Below are 17396 nucleotides of genomic sequence, written 5' to 3' on the forward strand. Positions count from 1 at the left end.
CTGCGCTGGTTTTTGTGGCTTGCAAAACTCGCACAAACTGTAAATAACAGAGAATTAGACTTCCATGTGATCTCGTGGGATGTCCGAACGGTCTGTGCCACTTGAACAAAAAGCAGCTGCAGCGGCGAATCCATCGCTCTTTCTTGGCTCGGTGCTGCCATCTGTCAGGTGTGTTTTATTCACCGACAGCAGCAATGGGGGGGGGGGGGGTGATGGCGTATGGAACGTCACCATTCCCTCAGTTATGTGGCAGGAAATTTGAATTTAGAAAAAGGTGTTCGAACCCTTCAGATACAATTTTGTCGTAAACTAAGTCTTTTCTTGGAGGGAATCAAGCATTGCGATGTTTCTGGAATGGTATTTAAACAGTCCCCGTCTACTTGGTATTTGCCTTCAGTGTCCCTTTAAAGCGAAACTACTGTTTTAAGCGGGTATGATTTAACGAGGTTCTATACCAGGTATTCCCTCTACACTTGAGAGTGTCTGCTTATTTCAATCTCATTCAGCGTGCCATTATGCTTTGCTTTGAATACATATTTGCAAACTGGCTTAACTGTGTTGTTTATCAAAAGCAGGCTTTCAATACTTTTGCACTACTTGCTGTAGTGGTTTGATGGTTATGGTCGTTCTTCTGAGTATTAGCATGACGAGGTCACAGGTTTGATTCAGAACTTGTGTCACCATGTTCAAACAGGGGCGCAATGCAAAAAGAAAAAGAAAATGTAAAAAAAGCAGCTGGTTGAAATAAATCCAGAGCCTCTATTATGGCCTGTCTTACGGCGAACCTGTGCATTCTCATGAATTATTCTTACTCGCAATGCAAAGCCTGAATGGCTTGCATTGAAACCCTGTATACCTTAGAATAAGCAACCAAACCCATTGGAAAAAAAAAAGTATGTTTTGCCCTTACTTTAGCTCCACGTGCTTTCTCCGAGAAAACATGCGAGTCCTTTTAAGGCTCCCTGTGCAGGCCAGCCATTCTTGCGCCATTGGAAGCAGGACAGCATGCTAGCGAAAATGCGCCTCGAGTGTCCACATGTTTTCTCTCGCAATCCAAGAGGTGGGAAAAGGGTCATAAGTGTCAGACAAACGTGTAGGAAGAAATGTAAAGAAGACGAGTGATGGGAGATTGCCTAAGGAAAAGCGGCTCTGCTGCAAATCTAGTAGTGGAAGGGTGTGAAGCTACCACCATCGCTAGTAGCACGGCGTGGCTGGCAGTGGCATGAGTGTGTGAGAATTTGGTGAGATCAGTCTTTTTTACGTGGCGCCAGCGTAAGCATGCTTCTGTCTTCTACTTGTTCCATTAGGGAGCCCCCTGTCGACAAGCAGTCCCAGCTCGACGACGACTTCGGGGGCCGGCCTGCTGCAGCTGCAAGACGCCACGCACCGGGGTCTGTACCGGTTCGTGCCGAGGCATGCGGATGAGGTGGCCATCGACATCGGGGACCCCGTCTACGTCAGCAAGGAGGCAGATGACGCGTGGTGTGAAGGTGGGTCCACCCTTCTCAGCAACGTGTCTCGGCAGTGTTTAACTAGCTCATCCGAACAAGAGTTGATTATGGGCTCTCCAGGTGGCTAACACCGCAGTTTGTTTTGAAAGTCTCGTTGTACTATGTTCACGCCTTCAGTTTCAATGGTCATCGTAACCAAAGGCTGACATACCCGACCCTCATTGGTCCTTTTTTTATTAACCATAATTGTAAATTAACCGACCTGAATAAAGAAGTATCGGTGCAAAAAGTCTTCGTAATACATTTCATATAGGGGTGTGCAGTCAAAATACTGAATATTGTATTTCAAATCCAATATCAGAAACTTTGTCACGGAGTTTAACGTTTGCAAATCGTGCGCAAGAAAATGGTGCTAGGCATGCTTGGGAGTATCCTAGCATTGCATAACAACAATGTTGTACGCTGTTACTGTAGAGTGTAGAGTGAGTGAATGTAGAGTGTGGTGTTCGTTTATTAACAGGAACTCCAAATTAGTATGCCGGCATTAATTACAACTCAGTTCTATAGCACAGTAAAAGCTCGTTATTTCACAGCTCTTTAATTTCAAATTTTGAATAATTCGAAGTAGTTGCTGCGGTCCCTCTAACAATGTATTGAAAGCAATGTGTAATGCATCTCGCTAATTCACACTGAAATCTGCACCGCCACCGATAATTCGAACTCGGCGGGATCATGGTTGGGGAGAGTGCTAGTCCGCGGGAGCACGTTGGCGACGCTAGCATCGCCATGCGGGCCGCCCAGCTTTACTCTTTGCACCTGTGGCCGTTTGTTTAGGCCCAACTGGAGAGAGACGTGTTTGTGCCTGGCCAGGCATGGCCAATGCCTCTGTTGCGGGTTGGTTCTCTCCTTCTCTCAAGACCTCCAAAATGAAAATGCAGATGTGGCGCTGCATGTTTCTCTTTTTTTTTTTTCACGTTACATGGTGCCCGTGACGTTTATCGGCGCTCGGTGTATCAAAAAGCATAGCCGTTGGATTCGGGGCTGTTACTCAAAGGAAAGCATTGCTGGGATACATGTTTGGACGCCACCTGTACGTATTGCACAACTCGCGATCGTGCAGCCGGGGCAGCTACGAGAGTAGAACGGAGACCAACGTCCCAGCAGGTTGCGGTGTGGTTCGCGAGTGCATTTTAAAGAGGGACGCGGCCTTCGAAAGTAAAATACAATCGCCGACCGTTTATTTGGACCTCACGAGGACTGCGGAAACGTCCGAATAAACGGGTATCCGAAAAGCAGATTAAGAAAAAAAATGAAATCCTTTATTTCCATGCACTTATTCGGGCTCAGCAGTAGGCTTGAAGAAATCGTGAATGCGCCGTTGCACGCTATTCCGTTTATGCGCAATCAGATAAGCCTGAATCTAGGCTGCTGAAAGCACAGTCACTGCTTGTACATGCTCCGCATGCGACGGCAGCATAGCACATGGTGCATCATCTTCCGACTCGAAGTCATTGTCATGCGGCGCAGCAGATACCTAACGTATGATCTCGCCGTCGTCGAGTTCTGCGCATGTCAGTACAGCAATGTCAGCACCTGTGAAACTGTCAAACGAGACGGTGTTCGGAATCGCAATGCAACCACTGCGCACGTCTCAGCAGGACACTTTCCGCGTCAGTAGGGAGCACATCAGAAGGCGACAAATCTTAGGCCTCCCGGCACCCGCTTGCCGGCATGCCCCTACGCAGTCTGCGCGGACACTGTCGGCACCATTAGACACTTGACACGATGTTTCCGTATGCCGCGTTGGATCACCGGAACCTCGACACAGCATACAAAGCAGACACCACCATACCGACACCAGTCGCACAAACGAAAAACGTGGCCTACTCGCAGTGTCATGCGCGAAGAAACAAATCAGCTACTGGATTGTCTTGACATGGCTTACTAAGCTGAAACCGGAAGTGCTGTAGAGCCACTCTATCGAACCAGGCAGAAACGATGATGATGAGCGGGGATTCGCAGTAGCGCCACTTCATGGGGCAGCAAGGAGGCTCTGTTCAAAACAAAAATGGCATTCAGCAAATCGAACCATGCACCGGTCAGAGTCGGTGCATGGTGCTCTCGATGAGTTGGCTCAAGGAGTGTCCGAAAAATCTGACGAGAGGTGGCAAGGCGTCCGAACTTTCGGCAGTTGTTATACATTATTGTCTATGGGGAGAATGGCGGTGCCGCGAAGCAGACCGAGTAATCGAGCATGTCCAAGTCCGGAAATCAGTCGGCGACTGTAATCTCGAAAAATTCGGGTTTTGGAAAACCACATATATAGGTAGAATATGTCATAAACTGTCTTTCTTGTAAATATCAGCGTCTAATTCATGGTAAAAGTACTTTAAATACATAACCCACTGCAACAGCCCCTGAACAGCAAGCGAGCACCATTTCTCAGCTGCTCAAGCAAGCGCCGCCATGTTGGTCTTGTTTTGTTTGTGAATCCTTGCGCATTCTTTTTTTCCCGGCATCGCCGGTGGCAGCGGTGGCGTGGTATAGGCATGGCTTGCTTGTGATTGGGATGCTCATGAGACCTTTCAAATTTCCCGCAGCTCAAAAGCGCAGCTGCGATTGGACAAAGCTTGCGTATGGGAGATTGCGCGGCTGCTATTGGCTGCTGCGCGCTCGGTCACGTGGTTGCCTCCGGCTGTAGCAAGGCTTGTCATCTGCTCCAGCTCCCTTGTTGCTGGTGTCTTTGAGTTTGCCTTTTGCCATTTTTGTGATCGTTCACCGCTCTTTGTTGTCGAGTTCTGGCTTTATGATCCGTCGCTGTGTCTTCTGCTTGAAAAATCACGGGCTGCCAGGCACAGGACCAACACTGATCTCAATACCGGGGTTGGTTTTCCCTATGTCTTGCACATAGTTTGTAGCCATGGGTCACACGTATCAAAAGAAACGCAAGGCTGAGCTTGCACACGGAAAGCAGAAACGGTGAACCCCTACTGCACGGAAGTCTCTGGAAGGGATCGCCTATGAGCCGGACTCGTCAAATGGCACTATGCGGGCGCCGGCATTGGGTGTCAGCATGCCGTGCGGTGCCCCACCAAGTCGGCCACCAAGCAGTGACAGCGATGTCGCCCTGGATCCTGGGACATCAACAAGCTACAGCAGCATACCGAACAATACAACGGTCAGATTCGTCATCAGAGGACTGTTTCCTTGATCTCAGTGCGCATCAGCATGAAGCTCTTCAACGTGACACATAAGTCATTTCGGAGGTGATAACTGGTGTGTCGGCAGATGCCTTCAATCAGCGGAGCTGTGCCGAAATTTCATACAACTGGCGTCGTACCAGTCAAGAACATAGAGAACAAAGTTTTGTGTCTGCGGAAATGACGCAAGCGCACGCGTCCACTGTTCGCGAGTCGCTCAGTGCGATGTCGGCAACTGAGCGGAAGTTCGCGCTGACCGTGCTGCCGGAGGAAGATACTGCGCCTGTGCCAGAAGACGAGTTCGTAGTAATTCAAATGGGTGCTCTAAATTAGCTAATTAAGGAGGCCCTCTGCCCGATTTGCCGGATGCCAAGCCTAGCAGTGGACCGGGACACCAGACTTGGACTTGCGGTGAAAATGGTGCTAAAATGTTTTTGAGGTGTTATCAGCTCTCAGTGGTCCTCTCAAAGAAAGCAAGGTGCGAGGGTTTTCGACACAAACCTCAGATCTATGCAGGCAATCCGGAGCATTGGCAAAGGGCCCACATCTCTGAATGACTTCTGGGCAGTGATGAATGTATCACACCAAGGACTGCACCAGAAGACATACCAAGAGCATTTGAAGAAAGTGCTCAAGCCAGCAGCTGAAGTGGCTGCGGAAACAGTTTTTGCAGATGCTGTGAAGGCTGTCAAGGATGTCTATAAAGAAATGGAAGTGAGCTCGACTAAGAACATTACAGTTGTGTATGATGGCACGTGGCTGATGCGTGGACACAGCTTGCACATTGGTGTAGGCCGCGTAATGGAATTTTACACAGGTCTTGTGCTTGACTGACTGTACAGTCTTGTCAAACTTCTGTCTTGGATGTGAAATAAGGCCAACCGGAAGCGACCCTGCATACCATGAATGGGAGAAGGCCCACCAGTGCCAAAAAAACACTGATGTCAGGCAGGACGCAGGGAAGTTGAAGCCGCACTGCAGCTTTTTGGGCACTCCCTTAGCAGAAACGACCTCAGGTATGCAAATGTAATCTGTGATGGAGACAGCCACACCTATCTGGCCGTGTGCAATGAACTGACATATGGCTTCGTACTTCTCGCAAAGGAGGACTGTGTGAACCATGTTCAAATACAGTTGGGCACAGCACTTCACTCTCTTGTGAGCAAAGCCAAGAAGGGAGAGGCACTCAGTGGGAAAGGTGGCCTGACACAGGATTTGATAACAAGATTGACTAGTTACTATGGCCTAGCCCTGCAAAGTAGCACGAATGTGGGAGACATACAAAGGACAGTGATGTCAGCACTGTATCACATCGCGCCCACAGATGCTGAGCCCCATCACAATCTGTGCCCACCTGGTGCTTGCAGCTGGTGCAGGCAATGTTCAGCTGAGGCAGAAGGCAAGCCACAACCTCCACACAAGTACAATCTTCTCGGCAGAGTTGTGCAAGCGCTGCTGCCGGTCCACCCACTCTTGTCTGACCCTCACTTACTGGCTCGGTGTAGTGGAAACGAAACACAGAACACTGCAGAAAGCCTACATTCAGTGATTTGGTCATTAATATCGAAGTAGCAGCGTGCCTCCGTTTTCACTGTAGGAGCAGCAGTATGCGAGGCAGTTGCCAGGTGTAATGCAGGCAACTTGCGAGCTTATACTGAGCTTTGCACTACACTGGGCATAAGACCTTGTGCCGTTGCCCTTCGGAGGGCTGCAGAGAAGGACTGTTAGCAAGCCAGAAAGTCGTGTCATGTGCACGAAATGCAAGGGCAGAAACCCAAAAAGTCACCTGTAACCAAAGACAGCAAGAGCTACAATCCTGGTGCATATTTCTTCATATTCAGATTTCTTTATTTAAGACACTTTCGAGTGTGACTGCCAAATTTCGTTTCTCTAGGTCAAAGAACAAAAATGTTAGCTCTGATCCACTCCTACTGCGGTGGTGGTGCCAAGGCACGTTTTTGGTCTGGCACTCTCAGCGCGAGGGTGAGCGCGTTGCGCCAGCCGAAATTCCGTCCCCTTCGACCTGCGCGTTGGCTGCTCTCTTTGGAGCATACGCATAACGATGTCCAACCCGCGCATCCGTTTTGAATGGCTGTCAGCAACTGTCAGCGAAGCAGTGGGGGCACCTTTTTCTCTTCGTGCAATGCATTGTGGGTCGGCGCAGTCGGTGCAACGAAAGTGCGGGTGGAGCAAGAGCCTTCTCAACGTCGGCCCACGCTGGCCGCGTGTGGTTACGTTGGCTGCGCCAGTGCGTCAAACGTGTTCTCGCCAATGTGACGTAATGTGTATGCCTGCTCTCATTCACATTAGGGAGTATCGTAATCATTGGTCAACTTCTTCTATGACTTTCATTAGTTCGAATTTTGTATAATTCAAATTTTCACGGCATCCCCGCAAAATTCGAATTAACAAGCTTTTACTGCACTATGTGGACATATGGAAAATATTTTTTTTTATCAATAAAAATGTAGGGTATGATCAAGTGCTATTCTCTCTCTGAAGTTGAATACCAATGAATCTCTCATTTTAATAGCGAACCTGTGTTTTGTGGTAATCCTGCATACAAAGTTCTGATTTCCAGTTTTCCTCTAAAATACAGAAGGGCTATCCCATCTTTATGGCATGTGGGTTATCTGAAGTGTGGAAAATGCTACGTTGGGCAGAATAGACGTTGGGCAGAACTGTTAGAATAATAGGTTGATGGACTACAAAGCATCTCTCAAAGGCCAACCGTTTCCTAACTTATCTTTGCAACATAAAGAATACGGCTGCTCCCCAGTGCCTTCCGATACCAGATTGCTGGCTAGCTACAAAGATAAGGTGGCACGTCAGATTAAAGAAGCGTTTTTTTATAAACAATTTGGGTGACATGTGTGCTGCTAAACCATCTGTTGCATTGCATGCCTCAGAGAGATAGTATAAAGGGATGCGCATCATTGAGTGAGTGATAGCATTTGGTTGCATCTTGCTTTTGGTATTGATTTTTAATTTTCTGCTGAGTCTGTACACGGTACACTTGAACCTCATTCATACTTATGAAGAAAAAATGTGAGAAAAAAATGTGCCAACTGGCAAACGTACGTACGAATCACTTGAAATCTTGCATAAGTGATCATATTCCAAAAAAGAGATTGCTCGAAAATGCCACCCTAAAATGCATCATGCTTTTTCAAGGAGATCCCCTTCAGTGTTTCTTGACTTGTCACCGGTGGTAGCAAAGTTTTTTTAATGCAAGCACTGTTAATATGATGCAATGCTGCCACACTTACGGTGCCAAAGTCAGTGTTTTATTTTTAATAGAGGTTGTGAGCTCTTACTGTTCCTTTCGTGCATGACTGAACAATTGGAGTATGTGCACAAATGCAATGTTTTCACATTTCTGCAGGTGTCAACCTGAGGACCGGAGCCACAGGGATCTTCCCAAGTGCCTATGTAATTGATGCTGACTACTCAGACTTTGGCTCAGGTATGCAAATCTGCTTGCTCTGTTGTTGGAAGTGCTGGTAGGCGGGGTAATGATGCTGAGAGCAAACTTCATATTATAGACTCGGCATAATTAAAACCCGGATGTTTCCTACTTTTGGTCACTTCAAACAAAACAAGAATTTCTGGTTGGCCCAATATGTTTTCAGTGTATTTAACCCTTTCAGTGTCACTTATATATTCGATTTTTTTTATTTCCCTCGTAATGATCGCACCCGAACTTGCCACAGCGATATGTTGTTTGCCAAGTCTAGCTGATGATGATCGTGCTTACCATCTGTTGAATGCTGCGCAAACGACTCTTCAAAAGTTATCGAGCGGACTGCATGCACCAAACAGATTCTTAAGCAGATGCCCCATTTCATTCACTTCATCACTTTCTGGAGTTCAAGAATAACAATAAAAAAAAAAAGATCTACAACCAAACTTGCCTTGATTTTATTATTTGTTTGCTTTATAATGGTCGCCAATTTAACGATCTTATTCATTACTGATGCCGAAGAACCTGTTCCAATGCACGTAATGTACTCACGCGACAAAAACAAACAAACAAACAAAAAAAAACAAATTGTGTCTGGCTTGCTCTGTCAGTCGCCATTTTTGTTTTGATGTCCCGCACTGTTACAGCAGCAGCTGTCTGTTGGATGACGGGTTGTCATCCCGCAGCAAACGCATTCGGACACGTTTCCATGCACACAGCGTTTTCAACATATTTCTAGGTGGCCGTGCGCTTCGTGATCGCACCCTATCACAAAGCCCTTGAGCACACCCTTGAGCAAGCCCTTGCCCTTGAGCACACCCCAACAACATACCTATCCCTTTCGGTATCAACCACCATGGCACGTTCATTTTTCGCACACACAGTACGGCCGACAGACAATTCGGCATACATTGCTAACGACATTATATCACTATGACACGATAAATATTGACATCACAACATTAGCGAAGAAAGACATAAGAAGTTTATTCACGCAATAAAAAAAATATATATATACTTTGGTTTTGTTGTGTCTAGCCATTGTATTATGTATGTATATTATGAGTACTTAGCCTTTCTATTTCATTCTTCCTACATGTCCTTAGAGAGGTGCGTTTGATTGTAATGTAATCATGGATTCATTGTATGTCTGGTACAGTGCTTTTTATGAAGATTTAGTATTGCTAAATGCGTTTCGTCTCCATTGCTAATGGGTGGCTGGAGCCCAGTCAAGCTGCAGTTTAGCTGCTTTATCTTCGGCCACCTTTTTTGCCGTGTAAAGTTGTGAAATTAAGTTGCATTGATTGATTGTTTGTCTGTGTTGGCGCCGTTTCACCATGGCACGGTATGCGAGTTTTACGGCCGTGTTTAAGTGTAAGGCTGTTGAATACGGGCTGAAGCATGGCAACCGTGCTGCCGGCAGGCATTTCGACGTCGATGAAATCAGAATACGCTGCTGGGAAAAAACAGCAGGAGCAGCTGATGGCTACTGATAGGACACGCCGGGTTTTCAGCAGGCCCAAAACCGGCAAGTTCCCTCACGTTGAGAAGGCGGTCCTTAAAGATGTGAAGGATCTGCGCAACAATGGTTGTGCATATCATTGGAAATGATACAGATACAGGCGCGTGCAGTTGCCAGGAAGCTGGGAATCGTTGCAAAGGACTTTCGCCCTAGCTCCGGTAGGATGACTCGCTTCATGCGACGAAATGGACTTTCACTTAGGGAGCGGACGTCGTCGTGCCAGTGGCTCCCATCCGCGTATGAAGAAAAGGTGGTAGACATCCATCACTTCGTCATGAGGATCCACGAGAAGAATGGCTTCCTCTTGTCGCAAATGGGGAATGCCGACCAAACTCCGTTGACCTTCGACATGCCCTGAAACACGACAGTCAACGAGATGGGTGCTCAGAGTGTCCTCGTGAAGACATCTGGTGTTGAGAAGCTGCGATGCACTGTAATGCTTGCAGTGACGGCAGACGGGCGCAGGCTTCCACCATACGTCATCCTGAAATTGAAGACTATTCCGAAGGGAAACTTTCCCTGTGGCATCCACATCCGCGCTCAAGTTAAAGGGTGGATGACAGCAGAACTCCTGGTCTATCGGATTAAGACTGTTTGGGGACGAAGACCAAAAGCACTTCTGCTTCCTTCGCTTCTTGTGTTGGACAGTTTCTCGGGCCATATTGTGGATAGCGTTCAAGCTGTGCTTAAGGAGCTACGCACGGACATTTCAGTCATCCCTGGGGGTCTGATGTCACTGCTGCAGCCTCTTGACGTGTCACTGAACAAAGCATTCAAGGTCGATGTCGAAGACTGTACGCAGAATGGATGGCGGTAGGGAAACATGATTTGATGCCGAGCGTCAAAATCGGAAGACCGTCCGTAGAGGTGCCTTGCTCCTGGATCGTCGAAGCGTGGAGTGGTGTCTCTTGCGAGGTAGTGGCGAAGAGTTTTAAGAAGACCGGCATATCCAATGCGCTGGATAGAACAGAAGACGATCTACTGTGGGACTGCGAAGGTGCCCCCCCAGCGATGACACTGCCGGTTCTGAAATTGAAGCTTGCAGCGATGGCTGTGAAGATTCAGACTCCAAATAAAGTGAGGCACCCTTTATTCAATTAGAGAAATGAAAGGGCAATATGTAGTTCATGTAGTGCCTACGTAATGTGTGCATTTATTACAAAGGTGAGCCTTACTCAACTTTTAGGTTTGGCTATGTTTACCATAGCCATCGTAAGAATTCCAACCCGAAACTTGCCCTTTTGCGTCTTCGGTGCTAAAAACTTTTTTTTCGGAAAATTTAAACGCATAATGATCGTATCCTTGAATTTGCATAAATTTTTTTTTTATAGAAGAAGTGCAATCATTGTGCAAGTAAGTTTGGTAATTGTCGCGACATAGCCCTCTTGTGATTGTTTCATAAGTACGCCTACCACACTAACAAATGCTCCCTTTGTCTAGAAACGTCATTGTACATGTCGCAGATTACACAATCATCTTAGCTTCATACGCATCTATGGTAAAACTGAAGTTTTTAACTCGTCTGCAATTCCACGTGCCATTCATCTCTGGAATAGACTCCCCGATAACGTAGTTGCGGAAACTGACCGTGAAAAATTCAGGCGCTCACTCAACTCACTTAACCCTTGTTAACCATTGCTATCATACTCACGCTTTGGTTTTATTTTTCCTACTTTTTTCTTGCACTGTAATATGCTTGTTATAAACTTATCGAGTTCCTTTTTATTGCACTCATACACAGCTGTGTGTAGCTAATGTTGCTCTAATTTTTAAGCTGTGCACTCGGCTGGTGTTGTGTTTTCTCTACCTTCATGTTGTTACGAGATTGCATGTGCTTGTTTGATTATATGCCCCCCTTACTCACTGCCCCATGTAGGGGCCTTGTAAGGTATTTTACAAATAAAAAAAAATAAGTGAAACAGTCTCGTGACAGTTTGCCCTTCGAACTTTTAGTATGCTTCACTGCGTAAGACTGCTGTATTGAAGCGAAGTTGTTTTTTTTGAGAACCAGCATTATGCAACACGCCATGCTTTCCGCACTTCGAAGCCATTGACGAGGATTACAATGGTGGAGTCGGTGCCATTGCTAACAGCGGCGAATTATTTAAATGAAAAACATGGTACCAAACAGCAAGACGTTTGGTAGTGAACGTCAAAGTGGCTAGGCCTAGTGTTGCCGTGGTGTGGCTACGACTGCCAGCGGATCTGCGTGCGAGAGTGCCATCTCGAGGTGGCACGATAATAAAAATGGGGTTGGTGATGGCTTCAAATAATGCCGTTTCAAACCTGCGGTCACTACCCCCGTCACTAGCCTGTCACGCCAAATTTCCACCACGTTTTTTGTTTTCTTCACACGCAGCGTTGAGGAGTCTCGCCTAAGCTCTTCCTCCACGGCTGCTTAAGAGGAATGCTGGTCAGAGGGGCTGCCACATGGCTTGGCGTGTTGCTCAGAGCATTGTTGGAGCGCACTGTGTTTGAATTAACCGTCACAATTTCTTGCACGTTCGAATTACTGGGCGTTCTTGCCTATTGGAATACGCATAACTCTGTGGGACCACAGCGTCAGTTCGAGTAAAACGAACGTTTGAAATATGTGCATTCGAATTAACAAGATTCGACGGTACTGCCTTTGTATAAGTAAAAGTGCGATTTCCAAAACAAAAGTATAATATAAAGTTCTACTGTGTCTCGGTGTTAACGTTTTTGTTGTAGGTGCTGATGAATAGATGCTGTTGTAAATGCAACATCTACTAAGCTGCTGGCTGTAGCAGCAGCCTATAGGTCTTGTCTAACAGCCCTGAGAAACTTCCAGCTGCAACAAGCAACCTGACCCTGTGGCATGTAGAATGAAAACAGCAAAAAAGCAAGTGTAGGAGTGGCAGGGGCTGTGTTTTGGCATGCTTATGTATCTGCAAAGTATTGTGAAGTACTGAGCAAGTGTTCGTGTTTTGCCAAGAGCAATTTCTGTTCTTTCTTACTGCACGAGGTTGCGGGATCGAATCCCGGCCACGGCGGCCGCATTTAGATGGGGGCGAAATGCAAAAACACCCGTGTGCTTAGATTTAGGTGCACGTTAAAGAGCCCCATGTGGTCGAAATTTCCGGAGTCCTCCACTACGGCGTGCCTCATAATCAGAAAGTGGTTTTGGCACGTAAAACCCCATAAATTTTTTTTGTTCTTTCTTACTCCCTTCTGTCTACTCTTTATTTCCATGTCGCACTGATATGCACCTCCTAGACTTGAACCAGCTAGCCCAACAACATATTCTACTCTGTTTTCATAGCATACAGTCAGAGTGCTGCAGTGCTGCTGGGAGCAAGTGCTAAGGTTCTTGCAGGGCCTTTGAAAGAACTGATCTCGGAGGCCATGGTTTTCGTGTGCCCATGTCAGAGGAGTTGGGCACCTTGTTCAAGTGCTTAAATGCATCACTAAGGCCGACTGTTCAACTGCACAAAAGTTTCAGTGCCAAAGAGTTTTGACTGGGATGAATGAATCCAAAAACTGGCTACGTCATTTGCACACCATGCAGCGACTTGTGTAGCCACATACCAGGGACATCTGAGAAGCCATTAGTGACATTTAGTGATGTTGTGCTTGGATACATTCTCTACACTCGCAACACTCTGATTCTCTAGCAACACTCCTTGGAGATCAACTGTAGTGACACCCGTTTCAATGCTTTCGCCTTGCAGAGGGCCAGCAGATCAGGAAGGAGCGCTACCTACTGGACTTCCTGGGCTCAGTTGAAGTGTCCTGCCACAAGGGCAGTGAAGTCTTCTGCCAGGCGATTCGAAAGGTGAGCAGGGCAGGGAGTTTTTTCATAAATGCAACTTCATTTGAGTTCTGGCGTCTGCCTTGTGCGTTCGGGTGGTCTTGATTTGCCATCAGTGCGTGCGCATGGGTTTTGTAGGCAGCATTTGATTTAAATGTCCACCGCCGAAAGAAATTCTTGAAATTAAATCAAACAATTCGTTCGGCACCAGTAGCTAGCATTTATCCTGTGTCTCAAAAACAGGTTGCCAAGGCCAGTGCTTCCGAAGTCGGCGTGCACGGTTCGCATCCGTGTGTCCTCGAAGTCACCGATCTTGGCCTTCGGATGGTGGACCGTGGGCGACCAGCTGTAAGCCATCTACTCATGTTTCTCCAATCGAGCATAACAGGCCTTTAAATGTGGTTGCAAACTTGTCCCTCTCAATGTCTGTCTACCGGAATCTGCTTTGAAACTTGACTTTGATACAGTACCGTCTGAACTTAAGGTTCAGACGGTACTGTGCGTACTGTACTGTACTGTACTAACACAGTGCGAGAAACACCGCAAGAAGGAATGTGCAGGACGTAGTTCATTTATTGAGTGGACACATTTATTCGTTTTTAGGTTGGAGTGTCATGCTTTTCATGGCTCTGTCCTCTCCTCCTTGATACCTTTTGTCATGACTGTACGTACTGCTGTTGCTGAATGAAGGCCGTTTGTAACTCTTTGTAGATAGATGGAAGAGCAATTGCTCATAACTGCATTGAACTGCAATAAGATGTCCTTCTCTTCCAAACAGCCAAACCATGTGCCAACCCATGACTACTTTTTCAATCTCAAGAATGTCACCTTCTGTGGATATCACCCAAAGGATCACAAGTGAGTCATTTATTGTGTTCTCACATTTAGTGTGAGGAAGGCAAAATTGTCCTTTTCTTTAGGCTAGCATGAAGCTATATAAGAAACCCATAGTTTTCTCAGACGGCAAGCTTCGCGTTTGAAGAAAAATGTGTTCTGGTCCAGGGACTGAACGTGGGACCAACACTTTTCTGGGGGCCCGCTCTACCATCTGAGCTATATTGCAATTTACAAACACAGTAGTGCTCATCCATTCGTTTTGTAAAAGAATGCGAGAAAAACCAACTGAGAAAACGTACGATTTGAAGTCAGAAAAAAATTTTAGACTCAGCTGTTGATACATAAGTAATGTGAAGCGTTACACAAATCTTTGCAGCACGAGATGCCGATGCTCCCATCGCGCCATCGGCAGCATGGAACATCGGCGCGTTCGGGTTATCGCCTATTAAAAGAATGCAGTACACTTCAACGCCACTATACCCCATATGTGAAACAGATGGCGATGCTTATTACAATAGGGTTTCGCCGCAATAGTTATAAATGCAGCATGTGACGACCAGAAAGGAGATTTGCTGGTACTTGAATAGGAAACTGTGAGTGCGCGTGGTGTCTTAATGCGAGACAGGCAGGCGAGTATTGCAGGGAAGCTGTTGCAACAGGCAGCAACTGTTCTCAACAGCACACGTACCTCATACCTTTACTTGTTTACATGGTATCTAGCTGCCAAAAACATATCATATGGTGGCTGTTGACGATGTGCTGAACAAAGGTGCCAAAAGATTGCATTTTCCAGGAATGTATGAACTGGTAAAAAAGAAGCGTGAGTGTATTGGGTCATTTTCTGTGTCCTCGATGGTGAATGTTGGCACGGAATTGTACATAATAAGATAGTGTATCAACGAGGCTTTACACAAGGCAGGAATGGGGAATACATTGCATTCAAAAGGTTCACATAATACTAGGAAACTTACTGTAATAGTTGTAAGAGCTAGTGAGATCGCAAGGCCTATCTATTTGAAACGAAGTCTCAGGTTGACACCAGTCTCGCGATATGCGCTGTCAAATTTGCAGTAAAAATGGGCTTTTGTTCCACTTATACTTCAAGCGCAACATGTTATGCATTGAAACACAAAAATTACAAAACTGTTTTTGTTGAGAGCATTGGGAATGAATATCTTGAAAATTGCAGCATCCTGAGAATGATAAAATGTTTAAAAATTGTGAAAGGCAATTTTCAAGCTTTCTTTAATGTTTTTGCAAAAACACCTGCTATTTTATAAATAACATCGCACAAGTAGCTCACTCAGTAAAATATATCATTTCTGTGCATGATATGAACGCATTCCTTGCTGATGAGGACTGGTGCGACTCTTTTTGGTAAATCACATCATGCGAAGCCAACAAACAAAGACACCAAGAAAAACGTAGGGGAAATTACTTGTACTTACTAATTCAATTAAAGAACTGATAATATAATGGCAATGAAAGCGGATGAAAAAAATACAACTTGCCGCAGGTGGGGAACGATCCCACGTCTTGGCATTACGCATGCGATGCTCTAACCAATTGAGCTACAGCGGCCGGTTTCCCCATTCACTTTCTTGGGTATTTATGTGTTACTACTACAACTAACCTTGGAAATGTTAGCCAGTGCCACCACTCACGAAACGCCTGCGGCAGAAAGGACGTTCCACATCTGCAGCAAAGGTTTTTATTATCTAGTTTTTATTATCTCGCTGCCTTGAAGTGGCGCTCGCATGCAGATCCGCGGCAGCGCTAGGCCTAGCTTCTTCGACGTTTGCTACTGTTAGCAATTTGCCACTGTTTGCAATGGCGCCGACCCAGTTTTGTAGTCCTCGCCAACGATTTCGAACCTCAGAATGCGCGGCATGTTGCATTATGCCAGTTTCCGAAAGTAAGCTTCGCCTCAATACAACAATATTATGCCGTGAAGCATACGCAAAGCATTGCGGTGAAGCTTAAGTGTGGGACCGGGCTATTGTCATGGGACCTAGTATGTATTCCTTAATTATACAGGCATGCACCCAACGTCTCCTGTCACAGTACGAGCACCGATATGCCTAATTAGTATACTGGCAGGCCTTCAGAGCTTTTTTTTGGACGTGCCTGTGGCGACTTGAGCCCTTAAGGACAATAACAGAACATGCATACATTTTTTTTACTGCCCGATTTTTCAGTGTTTTCATGGCCACTAGGGAGCAAGAAAAATCGGATGTTGACTGTACAACTGACCAAGAGGATGCTTTGAATAGTCAATGGGGCGAACGCGTGGTGGAAAGAGGTCAACAACAGTAAGGAATGACGCATTGACTGACGAATGAACAGGAAAGGAAGTGTGCCACCAGTTGTTTGAAGGAGCTTGAGCTCAAAACACATTGTTGACTGACGCTGAGATACAGGTGTCTGTCATTCATACCAAAATAATCTCTTTAAAGCAGTGAAATACAGCACTGAGGTTGTGTGCGCAGGCTGAGACTATGTCAGGACAATTGTGGTTGACTTACCAGCTGCTGAGAGAGAATGTCACTTATGGCAAAGTTCGGGCCTCATACCATTGAGCTCGCTATCAGTTGATAGAAATAGCTCGTATTGGAAAATATTTGTTTCTGTATGCATCTCCTTTTTACTTGTGGTTGAAAATGTTCGATTGGATTTGGGATAGGTTTTACCATTTTTTTCGAAGATATTTTATTTGCTGTGCGTTTTACTAACCCCTCCCTTCTGTTTTCTTTCTGAACAAAATAAATGCTACTGCTTACTGTTCAAACTGGATTAAGTTGTTTTTTCTTTAACATGCTTACTTGAGAGTGACAGCCAGGGTGTCTACCAACCAGGAATTCTCAGGGATTTTGAATAGGCTGGTAATACTCCGGCAAAACTCAGGGAATTTCAGCTTATATCAGGGAAAATTCAGCATTATTTGTTTGAAGGAGAACGAAAGTCTCGGTATGGCTGGCTTGAGTAACAGAGGAATCGTGAAGAATCTACTTTGACGCCGTGTCGGTCAGCTGGAGGAGTTGCCAGTGTACAGTCAATGGCCAGCTTTCTGAACGCCCGATAATTCACACAGCTTCGCGGCACCATCACCTACCCCATAGAGTTGGTGTGCAAGAACATCTGAAATTCCTGA

At 46.0% G+C, this 17396-nt stretch overlaps 1 protein-coding gene across 1 annotated transcript in view; it reads left to right on the forward strand.

Moving 5' to 3' along the window:
* Positions 1-17396, forward strand: part of Aplip1 (JNK-interacting protein Aplip1) — a 63472-nt gene that overhangs the window by 21795 nt on the left and 24281 nt on the right. The window contains exons 7-11 of the mRNA XM_065428358.2: positions 1308-1490; positions 8037-8117; positions 13329-13432; positions 13652-13756; positions 14187-14266. Coding sequence (XP_065284430.2) covers positions 1308-1490; positions 8037-8117; positions 13329-13432; positions 13652-13756; positions 14187-14266 — 553 coding nt within the window. The remainder of the gene's footprint in view (positions 1-1307; positions 1491-8036; positions 8118-13328; positions 13433-13651; positions 13757-14186; positions 14267-17396) is intronic.

This window comes from Dermacentor albipictus, chromosome 10, assembly GCF_038994185.2.
Source record: "Dermacentor albipictus isolate Rhodes 1998 colony chromosome 10, USDA_Dalb.pri_finalv2, whole genome shotgun sequence".
Taxonomy (NCBI): Eukaryota; Metazoa; Arthropoda; class Arachnida; order Ixodida; family Ixodidae; genus Dermacentor; species Dermacentor albipictus.